General features: G+C 47.4%; 1 protein-coding gene across 1 annotated transcript; it reads right to left on the bottom strand.

Annotated features, from left to right (window-relative positions):
* Positions 1 to 8,557: 8,557 nt before the first annotated feature.
* SSTR4 (somatostatin receptor 4) lies at positions 8,558 to 10,145 on the bottom strand. Its single transcript, XM_088789300.1, is given in 2 exon segments — positions 8,558 to 9,449; positions 9,452 to 10,145. Coding segments are annotated over 2 exon segments (1,197 nt in total). The 5' UTR covers positions 9,884 to 10,145; the 3' UTR covers positions 8,558 to 8,684.
* Positions 10,146 to 18,580: the final 8,435 nt, after the last annotated feature.

The following is an 18,580-nucleotide window of genomic DNA, read 5'->3' as shown; positions in this document are numbered from 1 at the left end:
GCCCAAAGAAGAAAGAGAAAGATGGCTTCAGCCTAGGCAGAATCCAGAGCTGTGCCACCCACACACACACACACCCTCACCGACACCCTCAACACTACTTGGGACCCTCAAGTTTAACAACGCCAAAGAGGAACCTGCAAAAGAGGAAAGAATCATCAGTAAAAATTGATGCACAGGCCCTGTTGTGCGCAGACTTTCACAGTGGGACTTTGGGGCAAACTTCTAACCTTTTCAACCATCTGCCACACTGGCATTGCAAGTGGATGGTAGGCCTGGGCCCCTAACCATGAGGGGCTAGACATCTCTGTGACTCCTCCCCATGACCAAATTTCCCTTGCTGCACATCAGAGACTGCCCACTCAGAAACAGTGAGTGCTGTCACCTTCTGCTTCTCAGGGAAGGCAGCATCATCAAGTAAAGTTCAGGGTCCTTTTGGAACTGTCAATACAATATATGCATATTTGCTCCTCTTCCTCTTTCTCTGTGGGGAAAGATGAATCTAAGCTCTGAGCAGACTGCTTCTTGATTAGGGACTTAGAAGCATTAAGATCTGCAGGCCAGGAAATTGCTGGCTATTAGGATCAGGCCCCCAGAAGAGTTGGCTAGGCCCACAGAGTAGTTACTGCACTTTATTTTATTTTTTTAAATTACGATACAATTGACATACAGTAAATTTCACTCCTTTTAGAGAACAGTTCCATGAGCCCTGAAGACTACATACACTCTTGGAACCAATGCCATCATCAGTATATAGAACACTTTCATCACTCTAGAAAGTTCACTGGTGCCCCTTCCCCTTTGCTGCCACTGGACTAATCTACACACACAGAATCAGGCCTTTTTTCCTCCCTGAGGCTTGCTATGCTCCCTTCCCCTTTAGGATCTCCCCATACCAAGAGTCCTGTTTTCATATTTGAATTACAAGAATAAGCTTTTCTAAGCAATGATCAGACATCCTGACTCTCTTTACTTTCAGCAAACAGGTTTTAATGAAACCCAGTTCATATGTCTCCCAATGTCCTGCTCATTCACCCCAAGTTGTGCACTTGTGTTGCCAAAAATCCTGGCAGCCTACTAGGAGTGTATAAATAAACAAAAAAAGCAAGGCAGCAAACCCCCACATTATGCAGTTTCAGAGAGGAGGGGGAACTTGAGGGGTGCAATTAAGTAAGATATGTGCAAAGGAAATGAGGGTGCTGCCCACTTGCATCTCATGTGGCAAACCACTCCATTCCTTCCTGAGGTTCCTGGGTGACATTTGACATTCTGTATGTGGATGAGGCCAGGTGACAGAATATCTCCCGGTTCTAACTTTTGGGGGGGGTCCTTGTTGCTCTTATGTTAAAATTTGGGTTAATTATTATATCACCTCTTCAAGGAAAACAGAAGTTACATATTTCCATGGTCATGACTTGATGGGGTGGGGGGTCCTCAAGCTCCTTAGAAAACACATCTCCTGACTTTTTCAGGCATTTCTTCATTATAAATACAGGCAATGCCCAGCTGTCTCTCTCTCTCTCTCTCTCTCTCTCTCTCTCTCTCTCTCTCTCTCTCTCTCAATGTGTTCAGCGCTCTCTCTTTTTGTTTTGAGAGAGACCTTTCTCCTTTTTTTGGTCAGCAGATTCAGATGTAGGCAAACAACCAGTTTCCTCTTACAAGAGAAATGAAATATGTTTTTTAACATCAAATTTTAACAGGATCAAAATTCTTTTAGGAGTGTTTTGAAAGTGTGACTGAAAGACAAAAGAACCTTGGGGTGCCTTGCTCCAAGTCATGCCCCTGGAAATGGAGAGCAAACAGCAGAAGGAATTCAGTGAAAAACAGCGAGGTTCTAACCTGGGGTAAATGACAATAATGATGCCTACAGGGCCACAGACCATACATTTCCCTGTCTCCCTGCCTGAAATAAATCTTTTTTTCAGCAGGACATTTAATGATCAATATTATCCTGAGATGAAACTCACTCTCTTCTGCATATTTGAGGTATGGCAGCTGCTGTCCATCACCCTCCTGGCATCAGGGTAGGTTCCCACTTTCTGTTTCATTTGTCTGAATTTCCAGAGCACAGGACATGCTTTAATAAATATGGAGCTAAGATGATGGAGCAGCACAAACCTAGTAGCAAGCCATCTGAGGCCCACGACAAATGGAACAACGGTTCTGATGGTGCTGGGTCTTGAAGGATACTCCACTCTGCAGGGTTTTAAAGGGAGTTCTGAAGCCCTGGCTTGGTGGGGAAGCCATACTCTCTCCAGAGCTCAGAGTAAAAGCCTCTGAGGTCTTTGAGAAGTTAGCAACATGACCAGGGTCAGAGTCAAGCCTCTAGTTTGTGGGTGGGTGTTTCTGGAGCCCAGGGTGTGTCTTTTCAACTCCAGAAGATCAAAAGGACACAGTTTCCTAAATAAGTTGATTGAGGTCTCCCTACCTGGGAAAAAGAGTCCAGGAAATGGTAATGGTTGGGTGGCCTTTCTTGATTTGGGGAGAGCACTGTCCCCAGTTCTGTTCCCTCTTGTCTTTTCCGTGCTACTGTCTGCCCACCTCCTCAGGGTACAGATCATGGCCACCACAAGAAAAGTGGTGACGGAAATAGTCCCTACCTTGATTGGTGTGGCAGTGAAACAACTGCAAATGTATATGTGTCAAAATTCATAGAACTGTGGACTTTAAAAGAGTGCATTTTATCATCTGTAAATTATACTTTAATAAAAAGAGATTTAAAAGAAATCACAGCCCCATCAGAATGCCTGAAAACAAAAAACAAAAAACACAAAAAAACTGATGTAAAAAAAAGGCCAAAAAGAACACCCCCACTTCCCCACCCCCTGCGAAACAACTCTTTGCATCAGCCCCTTCACCTGTCTTCTCTGTCATTTGGCACCACCTGAATGGTGAACCTTCCTCTGGGCCAGTCACTGCACACTTAGGGGTAGATTCTACTGTTCTGTTCTTTCTCCAGGGCCATGCAGTTTTCCTGCCATCACACTGGGTTGGTAAGTGGGTGTTCTGTTGCTGGTCTGCATGTTTCCAAGTGTGTTGTCTTACCCACCCCACCACACATCTACACTGTGCTGGCATTGCCCTTGGGCAGCCCTGAGTCATTTCAACCCAGTCATTTCAATCCCCACACAGCAGCAGTAGATGCCCTTGGTGTCTTGTGATAATAGGAAACCACAGGTTTTATTTTAGCAAAGTCAATACTCTCATTCTAGGCAACATAGTTAATGATCTTGGATTTTTTAAAAAGATACATTGGCTCTCCCCCATTTTCAAAAGTGCCTCATCTTATTGGACACTAAGCCAATTCATTCATAGGACTGGGGACCCTTCCTTCCAGTAGATACAAAGTTACTGAAAGTTGAAAAGAAAAGGACACAATCCTCCAGCCGACCTTCTCTGAAGAGTAGACGGCATGTGTGCCCTGGTTTACAAAGACTTGGAGTTGATGGGTTTCTTTGCAAGATAGACCCACGCCTGTTACTGTGGTGCCATGGCTGGGTCCTATACCCTTAAGGAGGCTTATGAAGTGCTACTGACTTTTGCCCGCCAAAGCCTCCAGCTGGCTGGGCATTATCCACCCACCAACGTTTTTCTAGTGACCTTGGGCACCTTCAGTGCCTCCTTCTACAAGCCCTTTGTACATGTTGACCCCTCTGCTGAGATCCCTTCACACCTTTGGCTCCAACCGCTTCCTCTCCTGGTTAATTCCCATGCAGCCACTCCTGGGGAACACTGCCGTAAGACAAGGTCAGGTTCTTTTAGTATGTCATCTCATGAAACTAAATTCCTTTTGTGTATCATTTTTATTTTGGTTTAGAATTATACTCTCAGTTCTGTGCTTATCTGATTAATGCCCATCTTTTGCCACTAACCAACCTCTGAGCTTCATGAGGACAGGAGAGATATCTGCAGAGGCTGCCCCTGCACCTTGAAGCTACACTGCCGGACAGATGCAGAATTCAGTGTGCTCTCTACATGCATTCCCACCTGCATACTCACCAGGACACTGACCTGTACACACCACCAGAGCAGAGCTTTGGGTATACATAGTGCGAACTAGCAGTGGACAACACTGTGGAGTTGTGACAGGGGACACAATCTTAGGATTTGGACCTTGTGCCTAAGGAATTTGAGGCTATTCTGTTATCTACTTAGGGTAAGGGAGTGTGAGAGATAGGGATGATTCATGACCAACAGCCTACCAAAGAAGAGCTTTGATAACCAAATTTGAGGGGATATGCCCAGTCAGTGCTCAGGCTTCCACATCTAATTTCTGAGGTAGCATAGCCAACACATGCCACATATGCTTGGTTTTTTCTTTCATATCAACCTTTAGCACCGAAGGGGTGCCAGGTAGGGTGTTTTTAATGAAAGTGAAGCCAGGATTTAAAGGTTAATATGAAAATAGTATTCATCTTTGCTCAAAGATATACTGCTGACAAACAGGGCAAAAAGTCCAATGCATGACTGCCTGCCATGTCCTAATACATTTTCCCAACCCTGTGGAAAAATTAAACACCTGGATTGTCACTGAATAGTAAATAAAAGGCAATTGTAAAAGGCAAAGCAAGTTCACTGATTGAGGGATGCCTGAAGACAATTTCTACATATGATTAAAAAAAAAAAAAAATGTTTTCACTTATGTTGCAGCCAAACACTGTTCTTCCTGGTCCCAGTAAGCAGAGCAGGACTAAGGTCAAAGTGCCTTCACAGCCAGTGTTCAGGCAGGTAAAACATGTCAGTGCCCTTAGGAACCTGGCCATCTCCATCACTGACCTCAATTCACTGCAAACTTGCTGCACACTAACCACGAGGGAGGGTTTTGTGCAACCAGCTGTAACAGAGACCTTGTAGTTTATGCCGGCAACATTTCCAGAGTCATTCAGCCCCAGGATTTGAGAAGGTCCTGACACTGAAGAAGAGATCACCCAATAGGACCCCAACTTTACTCCCTCCACTGCATGATTTATTATTACAGGGCCAAGGGCAGTGGTAATGCTCATTTTAAACAAGTGAAGGAGAGAGCACTAAGCATAAAGGGATGTTATGTTCAACTTCCCATTGTCTCAGTTAGCACGTCTCTCCAGTGTTCTTGAGAAAGCACAGTTTGTAGCTGGGAAGAGCTCAAAGCTTACAACATCCTTTTGTGCAGAGTTGAAGTGGGAGTCTGAGGCTTGGAGAGGTTAAGTCACTGCTCACAGGGCCCAGCTGCTACTGAAATCCCTACCTCCTAGTGACCCTTCTTTCCATTACCTAAGGCTGTCTCTCCTTCAACCATCACCAACCATGTTTAAAAGGTTGCATTTTTAAATACTCAGCTGAGCATGAGTGTTGCCAAAACTCCTAGTCAGTGTCCCATCTTGCTCATCAGAGAGTTTGACCAGTGAGAGTCACTGTGCAAGAATAAAGAGAAGGACCCCTGCCCTCACCCAGGCTGGGACAAAACCCAGGAGTCCACTCCCGTTTCAGACCATTGCCAGTGCCAAGGACTCCTTATCTCACTGTCATCAGCCTGAGGTATCTTTGCAGCTCAGTTCAACCACATTTATCAAGTGCCCAGCATTGGGCACTGCCTGGCACTGGGAAACAAATAAATAGCTCAGATTTAAAGTCTGTGAAGAAGTTACAGTTATACAGACAGTGGCACTGACTTACTGTGGATGCTCAAGGTAACTCTAATGGGTACTGACAAGTTAGGCCAGATGGTCCATGTCTGGGTGTGTTTGTGTGTGTCTGCACACACGTGTGCATGCATGTGTATCTGTGGGTTCAAGAGGTACTGCACCTTAGTTAGGAGCTTCCAATCCACATCCATGTCTCCGTTATACAGTAGAGACTTGGCTACACATGTTCTCTCCAAGATAAATGTAGACCACCTGAGTGTACAGACTCTGAAAACCTGCGTCTCATCCGGCCCACCAGCCTGATAAGATCAGCACTGATCACATTTGACAGATCATTCTTCTGGCTGGCCACTGGAAGGGTCAGTATCCAGTGGTTTTATGCCCAAAGACAGTTTAGGTCAAGGTGTTTTCTTTTTTCAATCAGTAAGGGAGAATATGCAGCTGTGTGAAAAAAAAGCATAAGGTTATACCTCTGCGAATCACCATGAGTTGGTACTAGAAGGAGCTCCTGATTTTGCAAGCAGAACTGTGAGGATCCTGGGGTTCAGTCACTGACCTTGGTCATATGACAACTGTGTCTAAGACCAAAACTCAGCTCTCAGGTTCTCTTATACAAGGAACCTGCTCACATCTGGTAAAATTCTGACTTGATCAGAAGGCTTCAGAGAGGGGTTTGTTCTCCCTCTCTTTCACTTTTAGAAAGGAACCTTGACTCATGGCGGAATCAAAGTGTGCCCTTGGGTCTTGCCCTTCCTGCTTGGCGTGCCTTGATGATTTTCTTCAGTCTCCCAACACACTGCCTGTGCCCAGAGTGGAATGGCGGCTGGCTGGCTGAGAACACCCAAGACAGGCAATATCTGCTAAGCTGACAGGTACAGGATGTTTTATTCCTGAAGCCCTCCTGCCAGGAAGTGAGACCTCTGCGAAGAGCAGAGGAGCACTCTCTTCAGCTGTCTCTCCCTCTCCTTCCCCCATATCTTCCCCTCAACATCAGGACCAAGCCAACCAAACCAGAAGTCTCATTTGCTATGCTAAGCCAGCTGGAGTCTCCCACATAGCACTTCATGCATGTTTAATAGCATGTTTTCACTACACATTCCAGCATAAGTAAACATTACAAGCATTTCCTCAGCCCCCACCTCTGCTTTTAGCAGAAAGCAGGACTGAAGCTCCTCTTAAGCTGACTTTGCCTTTGGGGGAAAGATAATTTATCCTTGGGTTAACATCAGGCAAAAGTTATGGCCTTTTACTGTGTTCAGCCTACATATATTTATTATCTACATCTGGCTGATGTTTTCCTGAATGTTGACTTTTTTCTTTACTGGGTGATAGAGCTGCCTTCTCTATCCAAAATCCAGGCTGATTTCCATCAGCATGCTCTGGTCTTCCTTTCCCTCCCTTGGGTCCCCTCCCACTCACCATCATGGTATAAACTGCCACCTTCATGAGGTCTCATCCTCTGATGCCAAAGGTTCAAGGCAAAAAAAATTGCATCATAGGAGCTAGATGAGATTTATCTGCTCTGCTTTTTATTACTGCCCTGCTTTTATGCCTCATAACAAACCCCAAGTCAGATCTCCCTAAACCTTTTCTACTCACAAGAAAACTGTTACTAGCCTAGTACAACCAGGGTGACACTTGTGATTGGAAGCAATCATTGGTCCTGAGAGTGACAAAGCTGGTGCCCCAGGCTGTTAATACAAATCTCTTTTAGCACAAGAGCCCAGGAACAAAAGCAAAGGGAGTGTGCTTGCTGGCATCTCTCTCCCTCCTTTCTCTTTCTGTATATGCTCTATCCCCAGCACAAGGCAGAGTCTGCACAGAGCAAGGGTGCTGGCTGCCTCCACCCTCCGACAATCCTCTCCCATGCAGAGTTGCTGTAACAAGTCACATGCAGATAGCTATTCCTCTCTGGCATCCTCCTGCTTTCTACCCCTTGAAAAATAGCCAAAAATTCAGGAGTGACTAATATCCTAGACCAGCGCTCAGAGGAATCCTACCCCCATGGAAGTCTCCTTCCGAGGGCCAGAGTCCTTGGAAGAGGAGAAAACAGAGGAGCTTTGATGCTCTTGGGGTTGGCACACAGACAGACTGTTGAGAGGAGGAGGCTGTGGGGGACACAGGTGGTGGTTCTTAGGTGAACATCCAGGAGGGGCAGTCTGCTGGGCTGTAAGGGTGATGCAGACCCCCTTGGAGGTGGCCACACTGGGTGGATGGTGAAAGGGCTCTTCAGAAGGTAGTGATCTTGTGCTGCGTCCAGCACAACACAGGCAGTGAGTGAATGAGAAGGGGCAGCGAAGGGTTAAGAAAGAAACCGAAGGGGGGAGGAGGGTGGTAGATGAGGGCAAAAGGGATCAAATATATGGTGATGGAAGGAGAACTGACTCTGGGTGGTGAACACACAATGTGATATATAGATGATGTAATACAGAATTGTACACCTGAAATCTATGTAACTTTACTAACAATTGTCACCCCAATAAACTTCAATTTAAAAAAAGAAAGCAAGAAACCGAAATCAAGAAAGTTATTGAACAGGGGGCCAAGGGTCTCACGGCCTCAAAGGACTGAGAGCCCTGAATCGGGCCACCTTGTGGCTTTTATTGATGCATACACAAGGAAGTAACATTGTTTTCTCCATGGTCTGTAAGTTTCATACATTATACTAGGAAACTGATTCAAAGTAATCACTCTTGCCTGCAAGCAGCAGAACCGTAAGTCTCAGGATGTACCTCCTCAAGGGACAAAACCTTTATTTTGAAACTTACTGATATGAATAGATGGAGAAATGATGTTAACACATCATTGAATCTCTTCCCAAGCAGATTGTGGGAAGGAATGCAGCCACAAAGGCAGAACCTCTCCTTAGCCGGGGGAAGGTGGGGGTCTATGCCCAACTCTATCAACCTCATGGGTGCTCCTGTTGGTCCCCATGCAGCTGTGCCTGGCTTAGGTGTTCCCCCCATGGGGAATCTTACCCGTCATTGGCTAATCAGCCATCCCCTGGGGCCAAACAGGGAGACATAATGTGTAAGCACAAAGGTGAAGCAAAGTCTCCTTTCTTTAAGGGTAGGTACGAGGGGACAGATGGGTAAGCTGCTGCGTGACAACAGTCTTGGTGAGGGGAACCTGCTTGCAACTGGGTTCTTGTTGCATGGGCTCCTGCTGGCAGGGGAGCAGGGGGCATATGCATCCTGCCTTACCTCTGCTCTTGAGAGCAGCAGCATAATAGTCCAGGGGCTCTTCCTCAGCACTGACAGCGGCATCCAGGAGGCAGCAGCACAGTCAGAAAATCTGCTGGAAAGAACGGCAGAAGTTGTCAGAGAGAAAGCTGTACAGGATAGGTTTTGCACAGGTGTTGGCATACCTGAGGATAAGGGACACGTGGTTGACGGTGGCATCAGGGCTGGTCACAAACAGGTTCAATAGCTGCACCACATAGAAAGGCATCCAGCAGAACACAAAGATGGCCACCACCATCAGCACCAGCTGCTTGATCTTCTCTGAGCGTTTCAACTGCTGCCAGCTAGCCCATAGTGCCACCTCCCGCATTTTGCCCACCATAAGCAAGTAGCACAGTCCCACTGCTAGGATCGGAGGTGTAGAAGTGTAGAAGAAAAGTTAGAAGACTGCCGACCAGGCCAGGTGCGGCCAGTGTAGGTTGCAGGTCACGACCTGGCCTCCCCTAGCCGGCCTGGTGCCTGCAAAGATGGCCATGGGCAGGGTGATCAGCAAGGACACCACCCACACGCCCAAGTTAACTAGCTTGGCCACATTGGGCCGCAGGTAGGTGTCGATGCGCCGAGGGTGCACCACAGCTATGTATTATAGCAGGCCACGCTGAGTACAGTCAGACAGAAGACGCTGGTGAACATGTTGAGGCCGTCCTCTCTGAGCAATGCGCTGCACAGCACCAATCCCAAGGGCCAGTGGCACAAGGCTGCCGACAAGGCCACGAATGGTACGCTCAGCAAGAAGAGCTCATCGGCGACAGGCTGGCTGAGCAGGTAGACGTTGGTGGCTGTCTTCATCTTGGTATAGCGGAGGATTATGAAGATGACTAACGCGTTGCCTACCAGGCCCACCAGGCGGACCAGCGCATAAATGCACTGGATGGTGACCATGCCCTCCCCTCCTGCGCCCCTGGTTACCGACGAGGCAGTTTCCTCTGCTGGGGCAAGGCTAGCGTTGGCCGCCGGGGGCCAGGCTGTTTCAAGCCCTTCCTTGGCACCTGGGGTGGGCAGCGTCTCAGGAGCGATCATGCGCCAGAGTGCCCAACCTTGGGTGGTGGGAGCGTGGCACAGAGGATGCAGTGCGAGAGGCAGTGGGAGGGCAGCCAGGCCCGGGCTCCAGCGCTTGGCTCTCCCTGCTGCACCTAAATAGGGGCGGCGGGAACCGCGCGAGAGCGCCCACCAATCCCCGCACTGCGTGTCCCCCGCTCCGGATAGCCCAGTGCCTCTCTGGGTTTTCCCACCTCTACCGCTCCAGCCTTTTGGTCCTCCCTGCCCCTGGCCCCCCGGGGATCCAGACCCACCCTAGATCCCTCCCAGACCCCTGCCCGGCCTCCCACCTCTGCAGCCCCTTACCCCAGATATGGTCTTTTCCAGACCTTTGCCGCCCACTCCCCTGCTTTGAAATGGAGTCCTCGGTTTCAGTAATGAAACCCCCGGTGTAGCGGGGGTACTAACCTGAGAGTGCAGAGCCAATTGCCCAGCTCTTGATATCCTCCCCCTCTCCACCAGGAACCCTTAAATTTCTGGAAGACCTGCATGGTCTGTTCCATCACTAAACTCATTTTATAGCGGCTTCTACCTCGGTATGGGTGAGTTCCAGGTTTGTCAGTGGCTCCAGCCGCCCCCTTCCCGCACTCCACTCCTTGGCAGTTCCTGGGGCGTACCCAGATAGATTTCAGTGTGGTTGAGATGGGGTGGATGCAAGGAATGGAGATGGGCACTCAGAGGCAGATGCCACAAAAGCAGTCCAACCTCTGACCCGAGTGCTGGGTGTGCAGGGCAGCTCCGACAGAGGTGGCGGGCACTGGAACCAGATGTTTCGAAAAGTCTACCATGTGAACTGGCTGTCTTGGGAGGCGCATCTCCATCAGGGTCTCTGAAAGGTGCTTGTGGAGAGGACAGTCTGGAAGTGTTGGGGTTCAGGTCTGGGTTTCCTCCTTTCCCAACTCTGGAGAGTGCGAATTCTCCACCAGGGAATGGAAGATCCTTGTCTGGACACACAGCCACCCACCCCCTCAAACCTAGCCATAGCCCTGCTAGTTGGACCAGTGCACAGCAAATTTTATCAAGTGAGGATTTGCCTTGAAAAATTATCTGAAGGGTGGTGCTGGCCCTTCAGAGGCCCACTGCTGAGGCGTGGTGGCCTGCTTGAGCCCCCAGCGCAGTCCCGAAAAGCCTTTGGTGCCTCTGGAAGTGGCTCCCAGGTCACCAGGGTTGAGGTCCCAGCTGCTATGGTGGGTGGCTGGGGAGGGGCATCAAGATGCTTGAGGACAGCTGGAAGAGACCTTTCAGAGCAGGGGTTGGAGGCCTCCCACTGCTATTCATCCAGGCCTTTGTTTTTTTTTTTTGGGGGGGGCGGTGTAGGGAGGGTTGCACAGCACAGTTGTGATCAGCATTTTTGCAACACAGTAGTTGATCCCAATCTCTGTCCCCAGTTTCTGCTACCCAACAGACTCATTTGCAATATTTGTCCTAGTGGTCCTCCTCTCCTTTATGGAGACTCCTTACCTGGGTCTGTCCTTCCTCTGACCCCATTCTCATCATTGCCCCTTAGGAGAAACCCCTTTGGGGAAGGAGATGGCAACTTTGTCATTCTAGATGGTGTAGGTGTTTGGGGGAGAGGCCAGGAGAAACCTCAGACTTGTAGGGGGAGGACTATAGTGGAGTTTCCCTTTAATCTTGGACTGGAAGAGACCCTTAAATGATCCCCCTACTGAAAGTCCCCTCTGGGCCCAATGGGGAGGTGTCCCAAGGCTGTTCCCAAGTCCTAGATGCTCCACATCTGCTGTTCTCTCTGTCTATTTAATTGCCAGCTCCCTCCCTTCTCTGCAATATATTTCTCATTGTGCTGCCTATCCTGTGAGCCTTTGGAATCCTTCCCATCTCTACTTTGAGAGTTTTCCTCCTAATATTTCCTGTTTCTGCCCCTTTCCACCCCACAGGTGTGTATACCTCGAAGCAAATTAAGCTAGCATTTAATAAGGTAAATATGTGTTGCTGTCTTCCATGGTTACTAGAAAACAGTCCATATTCAGTGTGATGCATGCCACTATGGGAACATCTAAACCTAGCATTACTGGAGTCTTGGGGTTAGGGAGACCGAGTAGTCATTCATTTAACAAATGATATGCAGATAATGCACATGCTGCCTCACTATGAGGTGATGATCTACTGTGTGTAGGGCTGCAGGGACCTTTTATTTTCACCAACTGCTCTAGCAGACATATGGGAAAGTACCTGGCATCATAAAGGAAGGGTGGCAATGGTCGAGGCCATGAAAGGCTTCACAGAGAAAGTGACAAATAGCAAAGATGGTCATAGCCGTGAGGATGAAGGTAACCTCCAGAGAGATAAGCTGGCAAAGCAGATGCTCCTGGGAGCCTGGGGAATGTGCTGTAATGTTGCAGCAGCATTCGGTACCTGGAAGGGCAGCAGGATGTCATGGGTGATGATGAGAGGTGGTGAGGCTGCAACAGACTGAGGGTACCTTGTGTGCCTGGTGGAGGCTTAAAATCTTCATCTGAAGCTGTGGAGAAGCAGAGACCTGGATAAACTGGTATCAGTGTTAGAACTGAGGTCTATGTAGCTCCCTGGCTGCTGACAGAGGATGGCCTGAGGATTGAGGTTTGTGAGGTCTGCACAGGGAGCCTTTGGGGCTGTTGCAACAGTGCAGGAAAGAGCTGTGTACTTGTGCCAGGACTGCTGCAGTGGGGAGCAGAGCAGGGCAGGCCTAGGGTATTCCGAGACCACATAGTACAGACAGGGCAGGACACTGCAGTGTTGTGACCTTGAAACTAACCTGCCTGTTTCAAATCCAGCTCCACCTCTTACCAGATATGCAACCTTGGGTAAGTTCCTCAGTCTCTTCATGCCTCCGTTTTCACATCTGGAAAGTGGGCCTGATGACAGCAACTACCTGGTGGGGTGCTGTGAGGATCCATCACACAGGTGTACAGGCTGTGACTGGGAGACTACTTGGCTATGGGCAGCACTCAGTGAGTGTCAGCTGTCCTGGTTATTTCTTTTTCTACCCTTCTCTGGGTGGCCTTAAAGGGATGATGTAGATGGTGAGACTAAAGAAGAAAACTGCCTATCCCCACATGGCCCCACACTGTCTGATTTTCCACTGATTGGCTACCTTCAGAGGGCAAAGTGTAAAGGTGATAATGTAGGCCATTGATAACCCACCCTGCATTATTATTATTGCTTTTGTTAGCTGTATATAGATTTCTATGACAATCTTTTCGTATCTAACTTTAAACCTGAGATACATGGGGAAACCATTACTATTATCCCAACTTTGTAGAAGTGACCAAAACAAAGCAAGCTTAGCTGACATAGGCTGACCTTTTTCTGCTTTGACTCACACCTTGATGATGGATTATGCTCAAACCAGATTCTTTTGGGAGTGAAAGAAGCTGTATTAATAATTATGCTGAGACACAGCATAACCCCTGATTCTTCCAGGCAAACCAGGACATATGAATACTTTAATTAGGGGAGACTGTCCATTTTAATTTTAAGCATCACCACATTAACTGGCAGAAAAATATTAAAGTTTGTTAAGCACTGGATTAACTTCTAATGGGCTGTCACTCCTCTCCCCAGAACATCATCCAGAAAGGGTTTTGCTGTATTAATAGTAGAATTGAAATTTGCATTTCACTGACAATACCAGGAACTGCTGGAGATTAAACTGAAATGTCCTGTATGCCCAAGTCCCAGAGTAGAGAATCGTACTGTTTTCAAAAATACTCTCACAAACATTTTATGTTTAGGGAAGAATCAGAGAAGCATTTGAGATGTGGACCACTCAAGGGACTGGATTCTCCAGATGGTGAGCATTTGGGCTGCTTGACTCCCTCCTGAGATGGATGTGGAGGGGGACATGTGCCTCTAGGTAATGTTTGGCTCATCCTAAGAAGGACACTTTTCTGCCTGTCCCATTTCCCTACTCCACTGTCAAGTTCCACTATGCCTCAAACTCCAGGCCTGAGTCAGGAGTGGTGTGCAGGGATTGGTAAAAATATCTTACCTTTTAAAAATTACTGAAATAAGGACAACAAAGTTGAGTGCATTCCAAGTGTCACTGCCTGCAACACAGCACACAATGACAAAACCTCCTGCACCTGAAGAATGGGAGGTTGAGAAATTCAGGGCTGATAGAGAGGTTCTTCCCCAAAGTCAAGAAATAATTGTGAAGCTGAATTACTAGGAGTTTTGAGTCCGCTGACAGTGTGGAGTGGGGGAGGTGACTTTTGAACACTTGGCATTTTTGGAGGCAGCACAAGCATACAATGTGACTGCCTTTGTCTGAATTCCAGCTCCATTGCTTACCAGCTATGGGACCATGGGCAAGACACTCAGACTCTCTGTGTGTGCTTCCACTTCCTCCCCTGTACCGTGGCATTAATCCTAGCCCTGTTGCAGATGGGTTGTGCGGGTTAAATGAGTTGACATATGAAACAGAACAATATTTGACACTGATAAGCACTACATGTATTTATTATTAACACACCCAACCAGGGTCTCAGGTACTTGGTAGCTGAAAGCTCCTGGGATCATCTGTTTTTGACCCAAGTAGGCTGACATTAAGTAGAGGTGTTACCGGAGAGCAGGCCCTTCTCAGCGCGGTGTCCATGTTCTAGGCAATCGAGCAAAGAACTGAATGAGACAGAAATACAGTGGTGACAGAGCAGCTTATTAGAAGCGAAAGTACACTCCAAAGAGATAGGAGTGGATCAGAGCACAGGAGGATGGGTCAAGGGCCCTGACTAATGGGGCCTTGTTGGTTTTTTTTTTCTTTTCGCTAGCATGGGCTACTCCTCTCTCGGTATGGGGCCACTTGATTGGTACCTGTGATTGACAGGAGGCTATTACCTCATCTTTTTAAACTGCACGTGTTCCTTCCCAGAATTCAGTCTGTTATAATGATATTAATGAACTTCCAGGAACATGTATGATATTATAATGATGGTATATTGAGGCTAAGGTGAGATTAAGGTCATTGTAGACTTTACTGCACAAGTGTTAGTGACCACTCTAATCTAGTTAGGTAATCCGTGCCTTCTACTGTCTTAACATAACAGTGGTTAATGATTACGGCAAATAAGGGAAAACTTTGGGCATAGTGGGAAGATTTGTGGGAGTTCTGGACAGTCGCTCCCCATAGGTTGTGTCAAATGTGCAGGAATGTTTGGAGACCCCATTCCTATCTCTAACTGCCTGGCTCATTTCCCCTGAGAGGTGTGATCTGTATAATTCTCTATGGGAAGTTGAGGGACAGGAGTTCTCTTCTTCTGTATCTGCTTCCTGCTGAATGTGGTCATTGTCTCTGCCTATTGGAGATTCACGAACTCGCGCTCTCTCTCATCTTAAATGAGAGGAAGGGGTTTCGGGATCCACCTAAAAGACCACGTTGGTCTCCTTGGTCAGGGTGTATGATGTCCCCTAGATGAGGAGAGATAAATTTTGGTTAATAGATTAAAAGCGCTGGCCTCAGAGCAGGACTCAGAGCTACTGATGCACAGTGAAAGTCCATTTTAGCTTCATGGGGCTTTAACTAGTTATTCAGGCAATATTGTTTACCCAGGAGTTGAAATGATCTGAAAAGAATGTTGGTGTACAATGATTACAATTAACAAGCTTAAATCACAGGCTTCTGGGTAGTTATCTGAAACAGGGGGTGAGAGATATTCTATGATTCAGGCTTGGAACAATCTTTAGTTTAAGACCAATAAACTGATTTAAAAAGTGATTAAACCCAGGGACCAGGGAGCTAAGAAACTAGGGAAAAGGAGACTTAAAATTCCTATAGTGAGGGGGCTCTCCCATATCATGTGACCCTCTTTCTCAGAATTGGTGAGCTAGAAGGAGCAGTCATCACTCCTATAATGTGTTTGTGGGGACAGAGCCAGGAGTCAGTTTCCAGGCTCTTGGCCTCACGTGGAAAGGTGCTGGCTCAGGTAGTAAATGGCCATCTATTGTGATCAGATGGCCATCAGCTGTGGCTAGTTAGCCATCAGCTGTAACCAGTGAGCCATTGGCCACTAATATAACTGCTAAGGCTACGCTAGCAGCGGATGGTGACTGAGCTAGCAAGTGCGGATTGTGGATTGTGGATTGCAGAGAGGCAGATTGCAGTTGGCAAGTGAGGTTGGTTGACAGAGAAGTGGACGGCAGCTTGCAGATAATGCGGCTCCTGCTTCCTGTGTCTCCAACCCAGCCACCAGCGAGAATATAGTGGTATGACTCCCCTATCTATGGCTCGGTGGGTGTTCCTTTTTGGCCTCACCATGTCCTGAGTTCTTATGTGGGGAGAGGGATCAGAGACCCCGCATGATACCCTGCATGACAGTATTGTTGTTGGGATGTGAGAGGCTAGGCACAGACACTGCTAAGGCTGCCATAGAAGAGGAGGCCCCAGCCCTCACTTGGAGCAGGACAGGGGATCTGACATAACCTCAGCTTCCAGGCACTCATTTCCCTGCAGGCCAAGTGTCCTCCACAGGCTTTGTGTTGGTCCAATTGGGGAAATTCACAAATACTGATACCTGAACGCTGTCCCCAGATACTCTGACTACTTGGTCTGGAGGGGGACCCAGGCATTTGAATATCTGGTAGGCTCTCCAGGTAATTCTAAAGGGCACTGATGCAACATTTTACTAAATGGAATTATAGAGAGGCAAGCAGCCTGGGGCCACACTGTGCAGAAATCACTGTGCTGGAGGGAGAGGCCAGGAGAAACATCTAGAAAACCAAACAGAGCCCCCTCTGCTCAAAGGAGCTGAGAGCTCCAGAAGGGTAAGGAGCATTCTTGGGTCCCCTGGGCAGAAAGAGGCTGGAGTGGCTGGCCCTCAAAGCTGTCCTCTCCTAAGTCACTAACTATGTACCTGAAGGGTAACCAGCTATTGTGTTTCTCCACCAGAGGAGAAGATCCAGTGAAACATTCATGCTGAGTAGAAGCAGTGGGAGACAAAGTCCATTTATCAGATGTTTCTCATCTTACCTGTCCCTTTGCTGTGGGACGTATATACTGGGACCTGTTTAGGGTCTGTTGCTTAAAAATCTGGCATCAGGCCCAAACTTCTCCCCTTATCACACTGTTATAAGTTGTGCAGAGCTGGAGCTGGGCTAGGTCAGAGGGGCATTCTCCAGCTGGTGAGAGGGTCAACCATGGCTACACTTGGTCCCAGCTGCTGGACGGCTGTCCCATTGAGCTTCCCAGGCTAGACAGAGGGTGGAGCAGGGGCCTCAGCCCCTCCTCAAGCCAGAAGGGATAGCTCCTTTGTTGGAAATGTATCTCCCCTATTTCCATACTTCCAATGTGCTCCTCATGCCTGGAGTCTCCTGGCCTGGAAGCATCTGGACCACAGGTTTCTGAGAAATAATTCTTTTTGCAAACAGCAGTGCACCAAAGAGAGGTTTGGCCCGCAGCAAGGAGAGCAGTCCTGAGAGCCACTTCTGTCACCTGCTGATTAGAAAATCATCTCAAGTTCTCTCAGTACTCAGCTTGGATTTGATGACTTCTGCCACAGAGCATATTAAAGGCATAATTTATCCAGCGCATTGTCAGAGTGATTTACATAATCACCTCTTCTTTAGATCCCCCTCTGAACTCTGGTGATATGTAGACAATGTCATGAGAAAGCAGCCCCACTCTGCCCCAGAGACCCAGCTATCACATTCAGTATAAGGGAGAAGGTTTCTTTTAACAATGTATTACTTATTAAATGATTTCCTCAAAAGAAAGTGGATGTAAAATCATATGAGATAAAAGTCAGCAGGAAAAAGGCACGGGTCTGGGAGAGGTACAACGGAGGTACACTAGTATCCAAATTATGTAGACACTGCCATCAACCCTTTGGAGTGAGGAAATCGAGTGTCAATCTGATCTTTGGGAGTTGTCGTCAGACTGCCTCAGCATCCTGGCCTCATCACTCTGCATGTGGAAGAGAATGAGCTGGAAGACAGAAAACATGGATTTCATTCTGAACCCTCTCCTTATGAGGGGTATGAGTTTGGGCAGCTCCCTTAGAGCAGTGGTTCGCTAAGAGTGGCCTGAGGCCAGCAACATTCAAATCACCTGTTGGAAATATGCATCCTTAACCTGCTGAATTAGAAACACGGAAGGTGGGGACCAGCCCTCTAAGGGATTAATGACACTCAAGATTGAGAACCCAGCCTTTCTAAACCTTGATTTCTCATCTGGCTGCCTTTCCAGAGTTGTGAACCAGTGTTGGGCAAGATAATTTGACATGAATGCTCTGAAATCTCTAGACCAGTGCTGGTCACATGGGCTACTGAGCACTGGAAATGTAGGGATGTGCTTTAAGTGTAAAATATACCTCAGATTTCAAAGACTTCGGATATACAAAAGAATGTAAAATATCTCAATGTCTTTTATATTGGTTACATGTTGAAATAAAAATGTTTTGGATATAGATGTAAAATAAAGTATATTATGAAATGAATTTTTCCTATTTCTTTTTATTCTTTAATGTGGGTATTGGAAAATGTAAATTACATTTGTGTCTCATGCTATATTTCTACAGCATTAGAACATGTAGTATATCACCACTCCTACACCAATGCTGACATGCTGGTCCTGCATTGTCAGAGCTGTAGCCACTAGACCCAGGTGGCTCTTTGAATTTAATTAAAACTGAAAACAAACTGGACAGTAGAGATCTAGAACATTCCGTTTTAATGGAAAGTATAGCACTA

This window comes from Rhinolophus sinicus, chromosome 13 (genome assembly GCF_057876585.1).
Source record: "Rhinolophus sinicus isolate RSI-liver-muscle chromosome 13, RSI-T2T, whole genome shotgun sequence".
NCBI lineage: Eukaryota > Metazoa > Chordata > Mammalia > Chiroptera > Rhinolophidae > Rhinolophus > Rhinolophus sinicus.
The sequence above is the reverse complement of the archived record's forward strand: the minus strand, read 5'-3'. Positions and strand labels throughout refer to the sequence as shown.